Source organism: Anolis carolinensis, chromosome 1, assembly GCF_035594765.1.
Source record: "Anolis carolinensis isolate JA03-04 chromosome 1, rAnoCar3.1.pri, whole genome shotgun sequence".
NCBI lineage: Eukaryota > Metazoa > Chordata > Lepidosauria > Squamata > Dactyloidae > Anolis > Anolis carolinensis.
In genome coordinates this window covers 211,465,275-211,490,044 of record NC_085841.1, presented here as the reverse complement: position 1 = coordinate 211,490,044, position 24,770 = coordinate 211,465,275, and the positions used below count along the sequence as shown (strand labels likewise).

At 39.5% G+C, this 24,770-nt stretch overlaps 1 protein-coding gene across 1 annotated transcript in view; it reads left to right on the top strand.

Moving 5' to 3' along the window:
* Positions 1 to 24,770, top strand: part of myo3b (myosin IIIB) — a 316,686-nt gene that overhangs the window by 78,009 nt on the left and 213,907 nt on the right. Inside the window, exon 8 of the mRNA XM_008119035.3 lies at positions 18,854 to 19,009. Coding sequence (XP_008117242.1) covers positions 18,854 to 19,009 — 156 coding nt within the window. The remainder of the gene's footprint in view (positions 1 to 18,853; positions 19,010 to 24,770) is intronic.

The following is a 24,770-nucleotide window of genomic DNA, read 5'->3' as shown; positions in this document are numbered from 1 at the left end:
GGCAGACACATATTTTACCTTTATTCAATTAGTCATTAACTATCTTGCCTTTTTCAATTAATTAAGCGGCTGCAGTGTGGAGAAAAATAAAGAAATTAAGACAGTTGGACTACAAAGCTTTTGTAAATTTACCTGGGAGTACATTAACTGAAATCAGTCAGACTTACTTCTAGGTAGGTAAGAACAAAGAGTCAGTGTGGTGTGGTGGTTTGAGTGTTTGACTATGCCTCTGGAGATCAGTGTTCGAATCCCAACACAGCCATGAGAACCCACTGGGAGAGTCATACACTGTCAGGCAGGAAAACCTTGTCATAACTTAGCCTTACATTTGCCATTAATAGGAAATGACTTGAAGGCAAAAAGGGAAGCACAGGGTTGCACTGTTAGGTATGGGATCTCTTTATTTTATATGACTGTTGTATCTTTGTTCTTAATTTTTGCCATGTGTTTTAAACTGTTTATACTTTGTTTCTGTTTTGGGCTGTACCCTCATGTTAGCCGCCCCGAGTCCCTTCGGTGAGATGGTGGTGGGATAGAAAAAATAAGTTGTTATTATTATTATTATTATTATTATTATTATTATTATTATTATTATTTTATGACACAGCAAACAAGATAGACATGCTGGATTTCATATCACAAGTCGAACACTTCCCAAGTGTCTAGGACTGTGTGATGTATTTTCGGATGATGCGCGCAGATCCCAGTAGGGTGACCTTTTGCAGTTGGCAGATCGGGATTTTGTCAATGTCTATTGTTTCCAAATGCCGGCTGAGATTTTTTGGCACGCACCCAATGTGCCAATCACTACCGGGATCACCTGCACTGGTTTCTGCCAGAGTCTTTGAAGTTCAATCTTGAGGTCCTGATAGCGGCTGAGTTTTTCCTGTTGTTTTTCATCAATGCGACTGTCACCTGGGATGGCAGCATCAATGATCCAAACCTTTTTCTTTTCCACAACTGTGATGTCTGGTGTGCTGTGTTCCAGAACTTTGTCAGTCTGGATTCGGAAGTCCCACAGTATTTTAAGTGCTCATTTTCTATTATTATTATTATTATTATTATTATTATTATTATTATTGAAAATCATTGGCACTGTAATGCCAGCAATGTACTGGATTTAGGTCAATGTTGTACACCATATATATGAAACCTAGGAGATGTGATAACCATTTTCCTTCCCTTTCTTCACCATTGTACCATTGAAATTCATCAGCAAGTTGCTCCCATGAATGTTGGTGGCAAACTGGAAAGCAAAATGACCTTAACAGATTAGAGCGCTGGGCCAAAACTAACAAAATGAATTTCAACAAGGACTAATATAAGATACTACACTTAGGCAGAAAACATGAAATGCAAAGATGCTAAATGGGTGATGCCTGGCTCCACAACTATGTCATGTGAGAAAGATCTTGGAGTTTTAGTGGACAACAAGTTGAACATGAACCAACAGTGTGCCGCAGCAGCTAAAAAGTCAATGGGATTTTGGGCTGTATCAAAAGGAATATAGTGTCTAGATCGAGGGAAGTCATGGTGACCCTCTCTATTCTGCTTTGTTTAGACCTCACCTGGAATACTGTGTCCAATTCTGGGCACCTCAGTTCAAAAGAGATATTGACAAGCTGGAAGGTGTCCAGAGGAGGGCAACTAAAATGATCAAAGATCTGGAGACCATGCCCTATGAGGAGCAGGTTAAAGAGCTGGGTATGTTTAGCCTGCAGAAGAGAATGTTGAGAGGAGACATGATAGCCATGTATAAATATGTGAAAGGGTGTCATAAGGAAGAGGGAGCAGACTTGTTTTTTGCTGCCCTTGAAACTAGGACTAGGTGCAATGAGTTCAAATTACAGGAAAGGAGGTTCCACCTGAACATTAGGAAGAACTTCCTGACTGTAAGAGCTGTTGCAACAGTGGAACTCTCTGCCTTTGAGTCTGGTGGAAGTTCCTTCCATGGAAACTTTTAATCAGAGGCTGGATGGCCATCTGCCAGGAATACTTTGATTGTGCTTTTCCTGGATGGCAGAGGTTGAACTAGATGGCCCATGTAGTCTCTTCCAACTCTATGATTCTATGATGAAAACTATCATTGCCTTCCTGTTTTAATTATGTTTGTGGTTTGCATTGTAGGGTATGTGATGTGTGGTTTGTGGTCCAGGGGTTGCTCATCTCTGTTGTATACCCTTATATCTTTTGTTGGAAAGGACTTGTCTGTGCACAGAACCAAGTAGTTTGCTAGCCCAAATTCCAAGACTAGACCATGAGATTCTTCATTTCAATAGCAACCCTAAATTAAAATAGTCCAAAAAAAATTGTCAGCAAAAAATGCATAGTTTGTGAAGTTTCTGACAATAGGATTTTAAAAAACCCTAGGATCCTTTAAGATAAATGTCTGCACCAAAGCAATTATGTAAGCGCTGCTTGAATTTACCAGACTTCTAATACATTTTTAAAAAGCAGAGTGTACTTGCTTCAAGATAATGTTTGGACTTGGCAATTCAAATCTCTGTAACACACGCTGAGTGAATTAGATTTTGGAAGCACAGAAATATCAGTATGTACAAATAAGAAATTATTTTGGTAATATGAAAAAGTGTCCAATGAGGATGGCAGCCTTAAAAATAAAAGAAAATACACAAAATATTTAGGGGATTATTCTCCCAGTTTTGCATTAAGAACTAAAATGTTTTCATTTGTAACCATGATGATTCCATGAGAAAAAAAGCTACAGGGAGATAAAATATATATATTTATTTTAAATTTTTCCTGCAGGATAATTTATTGAAAGTGATTTGGGTGACATTGCAATTGTCAAGTGTTTCCTTCTCTGTAGAAAAGATCAGAAAAATGAAATCAACATAGACATAAATGTGTTGTGTATACCAGGATGTATATTATGCATGATAATTGAATGCTGTGTAATGCATTGGATCCTCTTGTGTGGCTTATGAGTATAATAGAAAAAAGCAATTAAAATAATTCAGCCAGAGAAATCAGCCATAGCAGAGCACTTGATGAACCAGCCAGGACACAGTATATTATCTGAGAACACAGAAATGCTGGACCATTCCAACAACTATCATGTCAGACTACACAGAGAAGCCATTGAAATCCACAAGCATGTGGACAACAGAAAGGAAGAAACCATGAAAATGAACAAAATCTGACTACCAGTATTAAAAAAAACTCTAAAATCAAAACAGTAGATGGGAATCAACACTCTGAGGGCAGAGGACAACTAATGACTGAACAAAGGATGCACCCCTGGCAAGAAACAAAAACCTTTCCAATGCTAATTAGGGTGATTAACTGAAACTTTAATGCTGGTTTCCCAGTGGCAAAGGACTCTTGCCACACCCTGGACTCTACACGGATATATATTCTTTCCTTTTCTTACTTAGTTTATCCATACCTCACAACCTCTGAAGATGCCTGCCATGGATGTGGGCGAAACATCAGGAGAGAATACTTCTGGAACATGGCCACACAGCCCCAAAGACATACAACAACCCTGTGATCCTGGCCATGAAAGCCTTCGACAACACAATAAATTGTTAGTCCTGACATGCTGGTTTTGGCCACATGACCTGCATGTCTTTTAGTGAAGATGATGTGGTTTTATAGACAGTGTTGCCTGGATCCATTATGAGGCCAAGTGTCTGATGGAATTATGTTAGGTGTGCGTTTGCACAAAGGATGTGGAAATGGCTGCAAGCAAAGCTGCTACTATTTTTCTTCATCTTGCTTTCAAAACAAAACAACACACCGCAATGTTGCATACTGATTTGGAATATGGGCACAGGTGAGCAGCTGCAAAGAGGCAAACACATCATTGGATCATTACCGCCCATTGAAGTCATGATGTGCTTCCACCTGTCTGCAGCATGTGACTAGCTAACATGAATCACAGCTCCATATGACGGAGGCAGGGTTGAGCTGTTTCAGGCAGATGCTTGCGTTTGAGAGGAAAATGGGAGAGAGGGGGGCGGAAGGAAGAATTAACCATGTAGCGTTTCCAATGAGCTTGATTTTGCAAATGCTGTTTTTTCTTATTCTGAATTTGTGAAAGAGCTCACTTCCATTTCTTATGCTAAGATACATGTTGTCATGTATTTAGATCCCTCTTTCCCTTTCTCCTAATGGAACAGGCTAAACATCACTGGTGAGGTTTCAGAGAAAGGTGCAGCAATGCTGTCCTCTCATCTCAGTGAACAATAATATCACACCAGAGACCTTCACTGTCAGTTAATGCCCCTTGAATTCCTATTTAAAGGCTGTTTCAGATCTGAAGATTTGTGACACAGCATAGTTACCCTGGAAATGAACATTCATGATTCATTTCGCTATGTGCGGGAGGCAAAATTGTCCAATCCGCCCCCTATCAATCGCCAGTGGCAAGATTCCCCTCTAAGGAGCATAGGGTGACTCAGCTCCCTCTCCCAGAGAAGCTGTGCTGGGCCTCTTGAAGGGTTTAATAGAGGGGAAAATTAACATCTGTGTTGCAGCTGATCAGGGGAAATGCACCTGCTCCTCTGCGGATTAGATTTGTGCAGCTATTTGTGCGGCGTCAAATGTTATGTGTGGGCCAGCCTCTGAAAGCTAATAATATATTTTGCATTTTTTTAAAAAATGAAACAGAAATGAAACAATATCCAATAACATGAAACATGAAATAACATAAAACACCATATATGTTGAGTATCCCTTATCCACAATGTTTGGGACAAGAAGTGTTCCATATTTCAATTTTTTTTTACATATTTTGTTATTGTATATACCAGGGGTCCCCAAACTAAGGCCCGGGGGCCGGATGAAGCCCTCCAAGGTCGTTTACCTGGCCCCTGCCCTCAGTTTTATAATATAATATTTTTATATCAGTTTTAATAATATAATATTGTATATACAGTAGAGTCTCACTTATCCAACACTCGCTTATCCAACGTTCTGGATTATCCAACACATTTTTGTAGTCAATGTTTTCAATACATCGTGATAGTTTGGTGCTAAATTCGTAAATAGAGTAATTACTACATAGCATTACTGCGTACTGAACTACTTTTTCTGTCAAATCTGTTGTATAACATGATGTTTTGGTGCTTAATTTGTAAAATCATAACCTAATTTGATGTTTAATAGGCTTTTCCTTAATCCCTCCTTATTATCCAACATATTCGCTTATCCAACGTTCTGCCGGCCCATTTATGTTGGATAACACCGCATTCTTAATTGGGTGTTTATAACTCCGGAACTGCCTGTACATTGAAAGTAAATGTACAAAAACACAGTCACGCATGTGGATAATTTTGGATTTTGGTGGATTACAAATTTCAGAAGTCCAGATAAAGGGTGCATTTTGGAATACACTTTCAAGTGGTCTCTGCTTACTTGTACTAGATTTTCCTGAATTGATTATTTCATTTCCAATGTGTATGATGGCAGTTTTTAATTTTAAAATGTTGCTGTTCTTCCCCGATTATACCTAAGGTATTTCTATCTCTAATACCAAAGTTTCTGCTAAAGAAGTAAAGTCTAGGAACTCATCTATTTTGTTAATTGACATTTACAAGGTGTAGGATTTATGTGGTCATCCAGATATTTTTGGACTGCAAACTTTTCTCATCAGTGTCAATGTTAGGAAGGGCAGCTGTGAGTTTCAGAATCCACACAATTCCCACCCCAACAACCAATCACATCATTAATGCCAGGTCATGTTTGGCCCTTGGTCTTTACATGTGATAATATACCTAGAGAAATACATTGGAAGCTTATTCAAGATCAGGGTTGTTGTATGTCTTTCGGACTGTGTGGCCATGCTCCAGAAGTATTATCTCCTGACGTTTCGCCCACATCTATGGCAGGCATCCTCAGAGGTTGTGAGGTTAGGGTTGCCTGCCATAGATGTGGGTGAAACGTCAGGAGAGAATACTTCTGGAACATGGCCACACAGCCCGAAAGACATACAACAACCCTGTGATCCCGACTATGAAAGCCTTCGACAACACTTATTCAAGATCCTCAGCAGATGTTCCAACATGAGAAGCATTCTCAGAAGGTAGAAAGTCTGAAAACTACTAGCAGGCTTAATGGGTTAGGTTTCCTCAACCTTTTCTCCATCTGAAGAATTAAAATACAAACCATGGGCATATCAGTCATGGCCACCATAATGTTTTCTTTAGCAGTGGCAGTCTGTTTCTGGCAAGATATGCCACCACCTCTGCTGCAGCTGTAAAACCCGTTTTCACCCATTTATTCATTTGTAAATATTTGTTCACATCAGGATGTTTGATGAATACCTTCCCCTTTCATCCCGCTGCTCGCCAGTTGCCAGTTGACATTATCAAAGTCGAGCTGTCTGCACAATGTTATCGTCCTGGTGCAAGCGGCCTGTGGATTTTCAGGAACAGCCTGTGAATTTGGCCCGCACGCTCCTTATTCTTGCCTAATCAGTTCTTTGTCTTTGCCTGTAATTGTGACAGACTGAAATTGGAATTTAAGAACCTGGATGTTAGACTTGGATAACCGAACAAATGGTTGCAACCCATGTTATATCAATAATGCTAATGAATATTGTTGATGATTTTTCAGCTACACATGTTGGGCTTTAAATTAGTGGGTTGTTTAATTTTTAAAAAAAATCAATGACAGCACATCCTGATTTTTTGTTACCTTTGCAGATTTCGGTCTTATTTTGCTCTATCTTTGAATATCTAACACCAGACTCACATGATAGCATGGTATTAGCCAAGAGGCTCATCCACATTGGCCACTAGACTGACGTGAAACAAGCAGAGAAAGTAGTAATTTCACTGTGTAAATGATTACATGTGATGTCCTGGAAACCAGTTTGAGGTCTGGATGGTGCTTATATGCACTGCAGAGGTTGGCCTTTAGTCGCTTTTGAAATCTGCAGTATCCGTAGCTTCACGGCTGTGGAGGAATCAGTTTATTTTTATCTCCCCCGCTGCAATACACATGTGGGGAGCTCCAGAGCATTCATGCCATAATTGGTTTCACGGGGATTTTTTTTTCGTATCGGGAGCAACCAGAGTTGCTTCTGGAGTGAGAGAATTGGCCATCTGCAAGGATGTTGCCCAGGGGATGCCCGGATGTTTTGATGTTTTTTACCATCCTTGTGGGAGGCTTCTCTCATGTCCCCGCATGGAGCTGGAGCTGATAGAAGGAGCTCATCCGTGCTCTCCCCGGGTGGGATTCGAACCTGGCAGCCTTCAGGTCAGCAACCCAACCTTCAAGTCACAAGGCTTTTATCCCCTAGGCCACTGGAGGCTCCATGGTTTCACCATATGATGTGGTTTACAGGTACACTAATAATAATAATAATAATAATAATAATAATAATAATAATAATAATAATAATAAAAAAAAACTTTATTTATACCCCGCCACCATCTCCCCAACGGGGACTCGGGGCGGCTAACATGGGGCCATGCCCAGAGCAATACAATATAACAAAATATAAAACAACATAACATAGCACCATTAAAAATACAATAAATGATAATAGGCATTACATCAAGAAATCAAAAAACAGTAAAACAAGGGCCGGCCACGTGAACACAAAGATAAAACCTGGAGTGAGAGGGACATAGGGGTACTCCACTGCGGGCAGGGACATATGGAAGTGGGGTAATCTAGAGGATAGATGTTCGGGGTGGGAGTAACACAGAAATAACAGAAATTACTCACCAAAGGCACAGTGGAAGAGCCATGTTTTCAAGTCTTTCCTAAAAGCGAACAGCGTGGGAGCTTGCCTAATTTCAGTAGGTAGTGAGTTCCACAATCGGGGGGCCACAGCAGAAAAAGCCCTCTCCCTTGTACTCACAAGGCGGGCCTGGGATAAAGACAGTGGTGATAAAAGGGCCTCCCCGGATGATCGTAAAGATCGGGCAGGTTTATGGAAGGAAATACGGTCACGGAGGTAGGTGGGTCCCAAACCGTTTAAGGCTTTATAGATGATAGTCTGCACCTTGAATTGGGACCGGAAAATGAACGGCAGCCAGTGGAGCTCCTTAAACAGGGGAATGGATCTCTCCCTGTAACTTGCATATTATGGGCTCTATTTTGGAATATCTTACTACCCTTAAATAATTCCCAACAATATGGATCAATTATTAGTGTGTTTTCTTGCTCCATCCTTCCTTTGATAAGAGGTTCTCTATCTGCACCTAGAAATTGCACCCTCTTGCCAAATGTTAGATAAAAAAACAACAGTATATGTATCAGACCTATACAAATGCATGTGTGTTATCCTCCAAATAGAGAAAATGCCAATAAATGCTGGGAACGGTACACAGAATTTTGGGGAAAGAAAGATAGCATTCTTTAGCATCTGCAGGTTATTTCATGGGAAATAAATCTGGCTATGGCATATAGATATTATGGGCCACCAAAAAGGCAAATAAATAACTACTTGATCAAAGAAAGCCCCTAAACTCTCACTAGAAGAAAACATTAATAAGTTGAGGCTATTGCAATTTGGACCTGCCTCACTGGGAAAAATGATGTTGCTTGGGCACACACGGCTCAGTCTTCCTCTGTGAAATGTTGAAGGCCATGTAGTAACAAGAAAGACAAATCTTCCCGAGACAGAATAAATGGTAGAATAAAAATGTTTGCACTTTTGTTATTCTCCTGCTGTAACCATTATCTTTTTGAAGATTAAAGGGGAAAGGAAGTTCATTTTGTCTCCATACAAGAAGAAGCTTCCTAATGATAATTCTATCTATATGTAGCTTTCCTACCTCACATCCCATAAATGAGCTTCATCATATAAACAAGCATGCCTTGTAACCTGGTGACTTCTGCTGGTGAGATCGGCTAGGTAGATTGGAGAATGGTACATTAAATTAATCTCCCCTGAAGAAACTGGAGATTGAGTGATAGATCAGTTTTAAGAAAGGAGAATGACAGCTGCCCACAAATGGTTCCCTTGATTATTTGTACAACAGTTCAGCCTGGATCCCTCCCAGACTCATCTGGTTTGAAGTCTCCTTGGCCATGGATTCTGCGAACCCGCCATCAGGGTCATAGGATACAGTACTTACTGGTCTCATGCATTTGTATGTAATCACTAACCATTTCTATTTGTGTTGCACCCCAAGGCAGCGTGAGCACTGGAAACCAAACAGAGACCAATAATCATATAATATCTTTATTAAAACAATAATAAATTCAGGAAAGAATAAGTGGAAAGGATGAGTGAGCAATAGTCTAAGGAATTGTATGAATTAGTCCAAAGAGTTGAAGAGATATGTCCAATATTATTGTCCAAAGTCCAGAAACCGAAACACACTCAAAACTGTTGATAAGTTCTTGAGCGGGGAAAACAACAAGAAAGCAGGAGTGAATAACAAGGTCCAAAGTCACTAGGAAGTCTTGGGTTTCAAGGCAGGCAGAAGACGAAGCTAAAAGCAATCTGGATTCAGGAACAAGGCAAGGACGTGAATTTACTCCGGATTAAATCGGGAGTCGTGGCTCAGCTTGGCCGCCAGGAACAGGAGACTCGGCTTGGTGAAATCAGGGAACTGGAAACGGTGAAGTGTTCTCAGAAGTCGCTACGTTGACACCACACATTGTTCACAGTGCAAGACACTTTTATAGAACTTAGATCTAATAACAGCGAAGGGAAACCAACTCCTCAAAGGTTCCCAAGACAATCTGCTATCCAGTATCCCCTCTAGATGCCAATCGTTGACTCCTTCGAAACTGCTGTTTCTGAGATCTCTGTTGATGCAAAAACTCCCTTCTGTTAAAAGATACATTCCCTGGGGAACTCGGTACATCTGGTTCTACTATGGGAGTAATGTTATCAGTATCTCTCCCAATTAAGGAAACATCGGAGCTATCCACAGCTGGGGTCTGTAATTGGAAGGAGCTTGGAGGAGAACTGGGTAAAAAGTCAGAATAAGCTTCATCCTGGTCAAAGTTCATTTCTGAACCAGGTTCAGAACTCAAAGGTGGCTGGGGTATAACAATCTGTCCCATTTGTTTGGCCCCGTTTCCATTTCTGTCCGCTGCTTCTGGAAACGGGTGCTTATACAAATGAGCTTTTCCACCCAAGGTCCGAAAAAAATGAAGATTTTCGGACCTTGGGTGGCAAAGCTCCAGGGTCTGTCAGGGCCTATATCCGAGCGGGCCCGGGGCTCAGCTGTAGGCCCTATGTGCTGGGCCTATGAGAGTTGAGCGCCCGGCTGTAGGCCCTGTAAGCTGGGCCTGTGAGCATCGAGTGCCCGGTGCGTGGCTGTAGGCCCTGCAAGCTGGTCTACAAGTGTCAAGTCAAAAATCTTCTGACCAAACAGCTACCATTCCCCCTTTTTTCGTTTCGCTGCTCTTTCCGTTCTGGAGGGGCTTGTACTATTTCATGCCATCCGAATGGACAGAATGGTACAGAAACACGTTAAGAAGAAAAGAAACATTAAATGGGATTCGGGCCCAACTTTAGTACTTACTGAACTGATTTGAAGGTAAGGACTTCATCCCACGGTGGCTGGGATCAGGGCAAATTGTCTTTTTTAGCATTGCCTGAAATGGGTTTCTTATGTGAAGAGATATTTTTATTTGCAGAAAAGCTAGTAATTTTACACCAATAAGTATTTGGAAACAGTGGGTTTAATAAATGTCCCCATGATCTCTGCCCAAACTATATCATGTGTATTTCTATTTTCAAAACACTTCAGGATGTGCAAATACCTTATTAGAACAATGCAGACAGGCAGAATAAAATACAGAGGTATCCCTACAAGTGAGGAGGAAGCAATCAAGCATCTACATCATTTAACAATTAACATTTTTTATTATGGCATAAGCCCCGGTGGCGAAGTGCGTTAAAGCACTGAGCTGGAGACCGAAAGGTCCCAGGTTCAAACCCTGGGAGCGGCGGGAGTGGCCGCTGTTAGCTCCAGCTCCTGCCAACCTAGCAGTTCGAAAACATGCCAATGTGAGTAGATCAATAGATACCGCTCCAGCGGGAAGGTAACGGCACTCCATGCAGTCATGCCGGCCACATGACCTTGGAGGTGTCTACGGACAACGCCAGCTCTTCGGCTTAGAAATGGAGATGAGCACCAACCCCAAGAGTCAGACATGGAAAAGTCAGGGGAAACCTTTACCTTTACCTTAAGCCTCCCTGCAACATATTTGGATTCCTTAGAGCTTGCCAGTTTCTCTCTAATGCAGGGGTCCTCAAACTTTTAAGGCAGAGGGCCGGTCCACAATCCTTCAGACTTGAGGGGCCGAATTATCATTTGAAAAAAAAAAACGAACAAATTCTTATGGACACTGCACATATCTTATTTGTAGTGCAAAACAACAATAACAATGAAAGACCAATACAATATTTAAAAATGAAAATAATTTTAACCAACATAAACCTATCAGGATTTCAATAGGAAGTGTGGGCCTGTTTCTTGCCAATGAGATAGTCAGGTTAATTAGGATTGTTGTTGTTGTTGTGTGTCTTCAAGTCATTTCAGACTTTGGGTGAGCCTAAGTCCAAAGTTATTTATTTATTCATTTACTACATTTATTTACTACATTTATATCCCACCCTTCTCACCCCGAAGGGAACTCAGAGCAGCTGTATGTACATACAATATATTATATTATTAGCATAGCACAATATTATTTATTTATTATTTATTTATTTGCGACATTTATATACCGCCCTTCTCACCCCGAAGGGGACTCAGGGCGGTTTACAAGTATATATACATACAATCTATATATATAAAATGATAAAGTTGTTTGCGCAGTGACTATAACAACAAAACTAAACATCCCAGAAATACGAAATTTGGCAACACAATGCAAAAGGCTTGCCTCCAGGTTACAACAACACAACCACACCACAAAACCACAATCCGGACCCACAAAACTCACAACAACGCATCATGCGATAACAACACAACTAAACGCCCCAGAAATACAAAACTTGGCAACACAATGCAAAAGCCTTGCCTCCCAGTTGTAACAACACAACCACACCACAAAACCACACAGGACCCACAAAACTCACAACAACGCATTGTGACTATAACAACACAACTAAACGCCCCAGAAATACGAAACTTGGCAACACAACGCAAAAGCCTTCCCTCCAGGTTGTAACAACACAACCACACCACAAAACCACAATCCGGATCCATAAAACTCACAACAACGCATCGTGACTATAACAACACAACTAAACGCCCCAGAAATACAAAACTTGGCACACAACTAAACGCACCAGAAATATAAAACTTAACAACACAACGCAAAAGCCTTGCCTCCCGGTTGTAACAACACAACCACACCACAAAACCACAATCCGGACCCACAAAACTCACAACAATGCATCGTGACTATAACAACACAACTAAACGTCCTAGAAATACAAAACTTGGCACACAACTAAACGCCCCAGAAATATAAAACTTGACAACACAACGCAAAAACCTTGCCTCCCGGTTGTAACAACACAACCACACCACAAAACCACAATCCGGATCCACAAAACTCACAACAATGCATCGTGACTATAACAACACAACTAAACGCCCCAGAAATACGAAACTTGGCACACAACGAAACGCCCCAGAAATACAAAACTTGACAACACAACACAAAAGCCTTTTCTCCTGGTTGTAGCAACACAACTACACCACAAAACCACAATCCGGACCCACAAAACTCACAACAACGCATCGTGACTATAACACAACTAAACGCCCCAGAAATACAAAATTTGAACACAAAACGCAAAAGCCTTGCCTCCCAGTTGTAAGAACACAACCACAACACAAAACCACAATCCAGACCCACAAAACTCACAACAACACATCATGACTATAACAACACAACTAAACGCCCCAGAAATACAAAACTTGGCAACACAACACAAAAGCATTCCCTCCCGATTGTAACAACACAACCACACCACAAAACCACAATCCGGACCCACAAAACTCACAACAATACATCGTGACTATAACAACACAACTAAACGCCCCAGAAATACAAAACCTGTCACACAACTAAACGCCCCACAAATACAAAATTTGGCAACACAACACAAAAGCCTTGCCTCTCAGTTGTAACAACACAACCACACCACAAAACCACAATCCGGACCCACAAAACTCACAACAACGCATTGTGACTATAACAAATACAAAATTTGACAACACAACTCATCCACCTCCCCAATCCCTACATTCACACTTGGCCTCCAAAAAAACAATTACAATAATAACAATGACAACAACAACAACAATAAGAATCAACACCATCACAGGCAAGAAACAGCCAGGCACTGAGGCTGAGAAGCCAGTCAGTGCTACAGTGGGCCTCCAAAAAACAATACAGTAGCATTTAATTTATCCAACCTTCATGACCACAACAACAACAACAATAATAAACACCTACACAGGCAAAACAAAAAAAAGAATATTGTACCACAATAAAAATATAAACCGCACTCAGCAGAATCAGACATTACAATTAACAACAAACCAAAGACAACAGGGATCTCAAGCAATTATCAATCAACACAAAAACTGAAGAAGGTAACAGACTTCAAATACTACTACAGTAGAGTCTCCCTTATCCAAGCCTCGCTTATCCAAGCTTCTGCATTATCCAAGCCATTTTTGTAGTCAATGTTTTCAATATAACGTGATATTTTGATGCTAAATTCGTAAATACAGTAATTACTACATAGCATTATTGTGTATTGAACTACTTTTTCTGTCAAACATGATGTTTTGGTGCTTAATTTGTAAAACCATAACCTAATTTGATGTTTAATAGGCTTTTCCTTAATCCCTCCTTATTATCCAAGATATTCGCTTATCCAACCTTCTGCTGGCCTGTTTAGCTTGGATAAGTGAGACTCTACTGTACTAATGTGAGTATAAAGAAAGGTGGAGGTCACAGCATAAATACAACCTAATGTAGACTGACCAACACCACCAGACTAAGCCACAGCAACGCGTGGCCGGGCACAGCTAGTATATTATATTATACAACTATATTGCAATATTATTAGTAATATTGCATGTAATATAAATATACAATTATAATAGTGAACCACAATCATTATTACATTGTATTACAACATAGTATTATTATTAATATTAATATTATATATATTCATGTGTGTGTGTGTGCATGCGCACACACATACACACACGTATATATATATATATACACACACACACGCACAAACACACACACACACACAAAGCATGTTACTGGTAGGAGGGGCCTTCAGCTGGATCAAGGAGACAAGATGGAGGCTATCTTTGCTGGCTCCCTCTCTGCTCTGGCATCAGAGCGTCCGTTGGAGATGGTGGGAGGGGCCTTCAGCTGGAGCAAGGAGACAAGATGGAGACTGTCTTTGCTGGCTCCCTCTCTGCTCTGGCATCATATATATTAGCATTATATATTACTATATTGAACTATACCACTATACTGTAATATATGTAATATATAACATACTAGCTGTGCCCGGCCACGCGTTGCTGTGGCGAAGTATGTGGTATGGGAAATAAAGTACTGAGGAATTGGTGGTAGTTAAGGTAAAGGGTCCCCTGGGCTGAGTGGGTTGCTAGGAGACCAAGTGAGCGGAGCTTAGCCCTCTAACTGGCAGCAACTGGATAAAAACAATTATTCCTCTCCCTCTAATTAGGGCTTTATTTTTCTTTTCTTTTTGTTGTATCAACCTAGAGGCATGGATGTGGGGTTGTGCTGTCAATTTTCGAGGTTGTGGGGTGTTTACTTTTGTTGTTTTGTCTGCTGCCGTGATGCCATCACTCTTTTATATATATATAGATAATTAATATTATTATATGGTATTATTATTAGTATTATAATGTATAAAATGATGATATTATTATCAATATCATATGTATATACAATATATTATATTATTAAAACTGATATAAAATATTATATTATAAATGAGGGCGGGGGCCAGGTAAATGACCTTGGAGGGCCGCATCCGGCCCCCGGGCCTTAGTTTGGGGACCCCTACTCTAATGTATAGATGGCTGCTGTGTTGGCTACATAAGGGGCAGCATGCTCCTTTGAACACTGAAAGTGGAGTTAATAATAGATTCACCTTCCACTAATTTATCCAGTCCTTTAAAAAAGCTACGGATTCCCACAATAACCAATACCAAATAATTCAAATAACTTCTTTTGTTCTTAAACCCACTGTCAGTCAATTTCACTGTCTGACTCATATAGTTATTTTTATACCAGCCTTCAGTCAAATACTCAGTGGTGATGTCTATTCAGAGTATGGAAGCAAGAGCAAATATTTCCTCCCAACATTCATAATTAGTAAACTCTCATTCTGTCCCATAGGGCAGTGTAATCCTAATTCAGAAATGGGCATCCTGTAGAGGGGATAAGGATTAGAGACAAGTATATTCTAAAAGTAAGAACTGCTTCCTTTTGAAAAACTGCTCTTCTGTCTGTGAACTCCATTCTGCCAGCTGCTCAGAGATCTGCTGCCAGAACTGCTCTTCTGGCTTAGAGCTGGTAGCAGAACAGCCAACACAAAATTAAGGCAGTCCAAGGGTAATCCTAAAAAAATGATGACCCTAAGTGAAGAGAGCGTGGACTCAACCTGTGAGTCGCTAGGTCTTTTGGCCTACAATTCCCAGAAATCTCAGCCAATTTACCAGCTGTTAGGATTTCTGGGAGTTGAAGGCCAAAACATCTGGGGACCCAAAGGTTGAGAACCACTGAGATAGAAGATCAGGCCAAATCAGACCCAATCTCTCTGTCCAGATTGACCTGAAGCATATTCTGGGGTTCCCAGCAAACTCTAAAGTAGCCCCCGACTTTACCAAAGTGGGCCAAAGTAAATTTAAAGCAAAACAAAAAACCTAGGATACACTCCCAGAAGTCACTGTGTGTCTGGGGGAAGCCAGCTTTCCATTCAGGGTGAATCTGGATTTTTTACAAGTGTAGACAAGCACAAGATTAGCTAAAACTGGACTCTTATTTCTTCTTCGTTTTCTTCTAAATAGGCATATAATATCCTGACTTTTCTGATAGGGCCAGCTGGCTTCGTTATATGTCCAACTATCTTCGACATGTAAAATGTGCATTAAAAAAATCCCATGTGGGTTTGTCCAATAGCTGCAGTTTTAGGAATTATTTTCCTCCATCACATTTTTTCCCTTCTCCCGTTTCTACAGAAATCATCCGTTTGCTTTGCCATCACACGGGAGAGTGCAAACTCCTCCCAGTTTCTCTGCCTTCACTTTTTTAAAAGAGAATATCTCAATTTCTATACAACAAAGTGGCATTGCAAATGCTCGTTAAGGAAAAAATATATATAATTATTTACCACCCTGTCTGCCGTCTTTAGAGTAATGGTGATAACTATAGGAAATGTTACAAAAGAGAAAGAACACAGGGAAAGAAAATAATTCCCATCACAGCTAAATTTTGCCATTTTAACCCATCTTCTTTGCACAGGGAACCATCAGGAGTGGATTCCCAAGTGTCTTTAAAATCCTTGCATTTCTACACACTTAAAAAAACGAGCTCAAACGGGGAACCCACGGAACGATCTTGCGTCGTCTGATGGCCTTCTTGGGATGAAGTCCTTAAAATAGGCTCTAAGTCAATCATGCACTGTGTGCAAATAGGGACAAATCCCTCTTTTTTTCCCTAACCTCCCATGTCAATTGGTGCCAGGAAGTAACATCAGATGCTACTTACTTCCTCTATGTGATCATAAGATTGTTCCATGCGGATTTCAGCACATATGAAGTGTTAACTGATACAGATGGCTATGCATAAGATTAGTGGGGCTTTTGCTCCTTTCTCCCCCAAACTCTTGTATTCCAAGTTTGCATTGATGAACGATGGTTATAACAGATTCACTTTTGACACAGAACTTTCATTTTAGACCTTTGCTATACCTCACTGGTAGACTGCCACTAAAAATCAACAATTCTGAAACAGTTTGCAGTTTTCTTTTACCGTAATGATGACTGTTTTCTGATTATAGCAGCTTCTCTACAGGAGAGGATGTAAACTTGTAGAGATTGACAAGTATAATATTTTATATCACAACACAGTTGAGTTTTTAAAAAAAATGACAGGCAGGCAACAAAACAAAAGAAACCAGAACCTATAAAAGCCTAATGATGGATTTCTTCTCTTGGGAGGGGGAAAGTGGTATTTATAATCTCTGCAGCAACAGGATTGATATAAGGTAGTTTTTTGTGGCTTTAGTTTTTGTTTCAGGAGGCACCAGTTCAAACAGGTACTAAAAATCTCTGAATCAGTTGTTAGACAGAATATTTCCTGAACTGCGTTTTTTTTGGAATATACAGAAGATCTCTGGGTAAACAAGGATATGAAAGTTATTCTGGCAGTCTGATGTTATTGGTGGATTACTGTAGAAAACATGTGTTTATGTCCTTTAGAAATAATAAAGGTCGAGCTTTGTGAGGTGAGTTGATTTTTGCCTTTTTGTTGTTCATGAAAGATGTGATATAGGTTATACCTAAAGATGTAAATACATGAGATAGACTACATTGTCATTTATGCTAATCATTGGCTGAGTTTTTAAATATGTTGCTGTTGTTTGATTGTGTAGAATTGTGTAGAATGGCTCCTGTCATTTGTCTTGAAGCACTTGAAATGTGTTTGAGGAATAACAACCACTGGACCTTGGTAAATCTGAAATACAGAATTCAACCTGCAACTCTGCAAATGTGCAGTGAATGAATCCAATTTTAACTAGAACTAGTATAAACCTATAGGAATCTATAGGACATGATGGAAAATAACAATTATAGTCCATTAGTGCTTCAATTTCATGATTCTCAAATGGTTCTTGAGCAATATGCTGAATGTTTAATAAACTAATTCAAACAGAAATAATTAGATATGCATTTTAAAATAATTTGTCTGGCATTTTAATACATTTCTATATATGGACCACATTTTTGTTTCATTTGCCCCATCTTAAATCTTTCCATTTTTTTGTTATTACCATTTATTCTTAAAATATAGTATTTACAAACAGATGTTCTCAGTCCTTCTTCGCCATTTTCACCTATACTTGTTTACTACCTCCTCACCTTCACATTCATGGTATATATATGTGTGTGTGTATGTGTATCAAAAAGCAAAGATGAAGAAAAAAGGATTTATCGCAGAAATCATATCCTATTACATATTTTTGTATTATGAATAAACTTTTAATATTTCAAGTAATCTGTCCTGTATTAAGTCTTTCCTCTCCTAAAATACAGTATTTTCTTAGTGGTTTTCATTTATTTTTTAATCTTTTTTATATTAGCTAAGTACTCTCTACTCTGAGTGGAGTTAACTGATAATTCCCATTAAAAGTACAACTCCATAGTTAGTTGCAATTTATTGGTTTGGTCACAACCACCTTGGGGCCTTGTCTTTATTACAGCCAAGCAGCCCAATATGAGTGTTTCCTTTCAATATAGTAATTTAAAAAATTTGGTAAGTTCGGGCTGGTGTGGATTGATATTATCTGCAATAGTAATGATTTAATTAGCTCAGGTTCAATTGCACATGTTTAAAAGCTCAAGATTTCCTGTAAAACATCATAACAAAAGAAAGAAAAAATGATTTTATCTTGTACTTTCAGCCAGTAGTTCTCAAACTTTAATTTCCCAGACTATCACATATCTGAAACCCCATCCCACATGGCCAACGGCCATGATTGAGAGGTATAATCCAACATTTGGGAACCACTCAAATAAATACCTATTTTGTGGTTTAGGTTTTGTATTTTTATTTAATGATGTCAACTCATGCATAGGTAACGGGACTGCTATATATTCTTTTTTAGGTGTCTAATTAAGGACTTTGAAAAACGTCCATCGGTCACTCACCTTTTAGAACATCCCTTCATAAGACAAGCCCATGGTAAAGACATGACCCTCCAGAAACAGCTGGCTGATCTCATTCAAACTCAACAACAATTAGGTTCAGTAGCCAAGACAAGGTATTGTAACATTTCCCGTTGTCTTCTCCATGTTACTAAAAATCAAATGAAAAGTGAAGAAAAATATATTTGCCTCACAGTTTTACCTTCCATGGTGGGATTTCCTTAAAGATCATTCTTTAGCAATTGGACCTACAAAGTAAATTTCAGCTTACCTTCCAATATCTCATTGCAAAACAAAACATACTTAATGCAAAGTGAGAAAATTCAACAGCATCTTCAGAGTGCAGATTTCAGCTCCTGGGCTAAAAATATCATGATGGACACAGGATGCATCTTCCCATTTGGAGTCATCTGTTTTTATGCACGTCTGGCTGCCCATAACTAGACCTGAGTGTTATTTCGGCTCCTTATTCACAATCATTACTACATCCCATATAATTGGAGAGCTTCAAGACAGGGAGAAATAACATTCTCAGTTGTGTCTTTTAAATGCATCCAGCCATAACAAACTTTACATGGTGGTACTTTCCTGGATTTATTGCTAATAGCAGCAATGGCATGCACTTGTTAATTAATCGGCAGGTGAACTTTTAAAGAGAAAAGATCCATTCGTCTTGTGATGTTTTTGCAGGAAAAAACATCAAATATTGGTGACAAAGTGATAAGAGTGACACATTAAGGGGACCCAACTGTAGGGGTGTTACACTTTGGAAAGCCATTCTTGGCAAAAGTGACTTTGATTGCTTTGTCTATGGCTTAATATTATTAACTGTGCTTTGTATAAAGGTAGGTACGGTACTTAAATATTTGCCAGGAGAGCCTTCTTTTCCTCAATACAGCTTCAAGGCCAGCCACAATACATCTCTTAGTTTCATGGTTGTCCAGAGGGTGGCAGGATTTCACTGTTTTCAAAGTGAATTTAAATGCAAATGAACACACTTTTTCTACTCAACAGTCATTCTGCAATATGAAATTTGTCTAGTACCAGATAAGCTGTGAACCATTATTGTAAATAAATACTTGCTAATGTTGATGAAGAAAATTAAATTGCCATGATCCAAAATGCATGAAAATGCATGTGCTCAACCAGACACATTTAATGGCTCTTTGAAAACCAAATGCCACAAAGGGAAACTTTAAAAACAACATAATAAATATATTTTCAAGGTGAAGTTGGCTCTCTTGATATCACTGTAAGGAGAATTGCTTTGCACACCTTTCTAAAGTACCTTACTCATACATAAGTCTCGAAATCTTAATGAAAAATTAAAGCAAAAAATTCTGGGTTGACTTATCCATGGGTTAGTATATGTACTGTACCTTAACTCTACTACAAAGGAACCATCCTTTTCTCTGAGTAGAGTGGCAAATGACAAGAACTTGGTGCATCTCAGGAAAATCTTTAAGAGCTCCAATCCCTTTCATTTGTTCCAGTGTGGTACCACTTTGGGCCTTTTTTGAATGCATGGGAAGGAAAATGATAGTGGTAGCCAGAAGTAGCTGGTTTCCAATGCAACATTGATGCTTTCCCCTCTCTGCAGAATGGCCCTTGACTTATCCATACATTATATCAAATTCCTTATTTTTGGTCCCAAAACCTGCCCATGTCTTATACATGAGGTCGATTTATACATATGTTTAAACGTTCCGGTGGTTAAACATGCTTCACAATCAATGTTTATGATCATCTATTTAAATGCTTCTTGTTCAATATGCCGTATACTATATGTTTTCTCTCTTTTGACTATGGTTCTTGAGAATAGGTCATGAGAGTATGAAATTCGGAAAAACATTAATGCTACATGTAATGTCACTTACATCGTTGTGTGGACTCACCCTCATACCCCAGAAAATAATGTCCTCTGACTACATTAACAACACTTCTTATTTAAAGAACACTTTTCTCATTTTGAGTACATGGGTCATAGAAGTCTATTTTGCCCATTGTAAGAAAAACCCTATAAACCTTATAAGAGAGCCATTTCACAGTCCAGTTAGAGAACTATATTGCACACAATAGTTTATTATTCACCACTTGAAGTTTTAATAGCAAAGATGCTCTACCATGGCAACATCCTATAGACTCCTGGTACTGAAATTCAAGGAAGAACATTTAAAATCCTCAGAGAGATGCTCTGTTGCCTCTGACCAGGATGTGGCCATGGCAGCTAAAGTGGAATAATGGCACTATAACTGTATAGGGTGAATGACCCCCAGTTCTATGTGTACAGCCAAATTAGGGTTAAGCCTAACACTGTACATACAGAATGTCGAACTCAGAAGGCTTTTGCTCTCAAGTCCTTTTGGTATTGAAGAAAAAACCCCAAAGTTGTTGCAAAGTTCAATATCTTCCAGTGTCATTTATGGATTAGACTGAGAAACAGTGATATGCAATGCAGTGGAGCAAATGAAGTGCAAGGACTTTTTGATTAGAGGAAAATATGACATTGTTCACCTTAGGCTTCCATATTTGCCTTTACCTTACCTTATCCAAAATCCCAAGAATAACTGAAGAGAAAATGAATTTCCCAACAACAATACATTGTGAGTTATCTTTGTTATTATGCAAAATACTTTGGTTCCACTTGTTGTGGTAATCTCTGAGCGGTTAGACTCAATTTAACCCTCTCTGGGGGAGATTCCACCAAAGATCAGCAGAGTAGCAAAAGCAAAAGCATTCAAATGCAACAGTTACTTACACGGGGCGAGCAAAGAGAAGCCATTGACCATTTAGGATTGCAATGGACTGCAGAGTATCAATAAAAGTTCAAAAAGTATTTATTCAGGTAAAAAGAACTCCATTGTAGATAGAAAGGCTTGGGAGCTGTCTAGTCTACTCTAGACTGGTTTCCAAAGAAAAATAAGAAAGGAAAAATAACAAACATCTAAATAGTTACATCTTGCCAGGAGAGATGGCGAGATGCTTCTTGTTAGTTAGAAGAACAAAGGGGGAAGAGAGTGAACCAAAATGGTTCCAACCTCATGGTCCAGTTTATTGGGGCCATAAAAGACATTCTGACCAATGGGAAGTTAGTGTCCCTGGAGAGTCACATTTCTGCTAACTTCAAAGTAAGGGATGTGACATAAACAGGATAGAGTGAAACACAGTAAAGCCTGTCTAGGAATGCTAGGGATTCCCTCAATCTAACTCTATCATCTATCTAACTACATTTAGACTTGAGTAGTCCAGGATGATTCCCAACACCACTTGTGCATTAATTTTACAAAAGACCTACTCCAGGAGAGGATGACTGATGAACTGTTGTGGATTGACCTAGCTTGCTCAGTTGTTGAACACTCATTGGGAGTGTGGCTATGAGGTCTATTGTTATTTGTACCAGCACTCCACTGGCGATGTCCTAGGACCTCATCAGACATTATTTGTGCTTAGTTTCCATTCACTAAGGAAATGGAGCCTCATGGGAGCCCCACGGATGCCATCACATGATGTGAGGGCGCTTCTGGTGGGAATTTGGGAGAAACGGGGGGAAAGGGAAAAGAAGTACTAGGATGTGGAATTGCTGGCCATCCCTCAAGATGGGGAAAGACGGAATGGGTTAAGATGGTTCCCTCTGCTTTCTCTCACTTTCCCCTTGCCCCGTCTGATGAATGATATGATCATGATAGAACTAGATTTCCAGACTCTAAAACTGTTGACCACACCAGCACCCGGCCCATGAGGCATTCTGCGCTGCGTCTCATCAAACATCCTTTTCAGAACGGCAGTCTGTCACTCCAGGGAGGTCTTACAACCACAGCCAGTTATTCTGCCAGTTCTAATTCCAGCTTGAAAGCAATTAATTTCAAGAAGCTAGTTTGTGCCCAGCTTGTAATTTCCTCTATATGCTCTGCAAGCACTTGCAGATAACACAACGAAAAGCCCAGAATAGCTCTTGGATCATAACATTATGGTGTACAGAATTAAATATGTTTTTTTAATAAGGCCCCTTTCTTCCAGACATTGTCTGGATGAATACCAGGGGGAAAGATTGCAAACCTGCAAATCTACTGTGGACAAGAACACTCCCATTTAGCATTGTGATTACATTGCAAATGCTAATGATTACAGTCATAGCATGTGTGATGTTGCAATTAAGGTTGTGTCAGTGTTGTTGCTGTGATGCCTGAGCAGAACTCTATGATATGATTTTATCATTCAAACTGAACATTTAGCATCTGAAATGCACCACACTCATGTAATTGAGATTACCAGAACTGGTTTGGACTGTTTCCACATTCTTGATGTTTTTCCTTACTAAATGTGACACTTCTGCTTCTTCACTCTTCTCTTCCCCAGTGGCAATGAAATACAGACTGGAGATCAGATTATTTCTATACCTCTTTGAAAGCAAAAGCATTTTTTCTTTTTTCTTATTTTAAAAACTATTCCTGAAGAACAAGAGACGTAGAATATTGTGTGGAAAATATGTGTATCATAAATAGCTTTAAGGCAAATAATTAGGTGCTCTGATAAATGGGAATGAGGGAGTTTGGAGAAGGGCCATAGTAATTTTCTTGTTGTCTTAAAAATTGATAACGCTGGTCTCATTCTTTTTATCCCAGCAAGCTTGCTGTTTGGTGTTCTTGATCAGCATGAATTTCTCTTTGGGGCATATATGCTGCTAACAGTCTTAGTAAGTTAATATTTCTCAATATTACTTTCCTTGAAGAAGGTACCTTAGCTAGCACAGTTTCCAAAGCTATAAAGCACCATCACCACCACCCTTTCATTTTTATCATGGGCACTATTTACACTATGGAGTTATAGCACTATTATTCCATGGCGAACAAACCCAAAGGGTGCTCACTAATGCGTCTTCTTCATCTTGGAAAGAAGTCATGAGTGGAGTGCCGCAGGGTTCTGTCCTGGGCCCGGTTCTGTTTAACATCTTTATTAACGACTTAGATGAAGGGTTAGAAGGCAAAATCATCAAGTTTGCAGATGACACCAAATTGGGAGGGATAGCTAACACTCCAGAAGACAGGAGCAGAATTCAAAATGATCTTGACAGACTAGAGAGATGGGCCGAAACTAACAAAATGAAGTTCAACAGGGACAAATGCAAGATACTTCACTTCAGCAGAAAAAATGGAATGCAAAGATACAGAATGGGGGACCCCTGGCTCAACAGCAGTACGCGTGAAAAAGACCTTGGAATCCTCGTGGACAACAAGTTAAACATGAGCTATTTTGCTCCCTCTCAACTTTGCCCTTCTGTGAAATAGAATATATAGCCAGAGATATATCTACTTTTTAGCGATATTTGACTAACAATTTAGCAGCATGTACTTTTTGCGGTTGCTGTGCCAAAGCCTTGAGTTTAACAATATATATACAACCCTGTTGATTTTCATTGCCTAAGGGAAAAATCACAGTGGGAGTTTTATATTTATTCAGAAAAGTAGTTCATTTGCAAACCATCAGCAATTAGAAATGGCTTTGTATAAAAAGGCTGTGAATATAAGGTGCCCCCAATTTCAAACTAGAAGGTGATGTAACCATCCATGCACCAAAATAGGATTACAAAAGCATTTAGAAAGTCACGCTTAGAGGGCACTCTTCCACTGCAGAATTGTTTTCTTCTGCAAATTTCACCAATGCTTGAAAATTGTGTAGAAAATACAAGGCGTTTTTATTTTAAGTTACTGAGGAGACGTTAACTGAAAGCAGAGTTTCAAAATTTGGAAAGCTCCCCGCCCCGCCCCGCCCCCCATACGCTTCTTCCTGCCCATCTTTTTCCTGTGAGAAAAGATTAGGTAAAGGCAAAGGTTTCCCCTGACGTTAAGTCCAGTCATGTCTGACTCTTGGGGTTGGTGC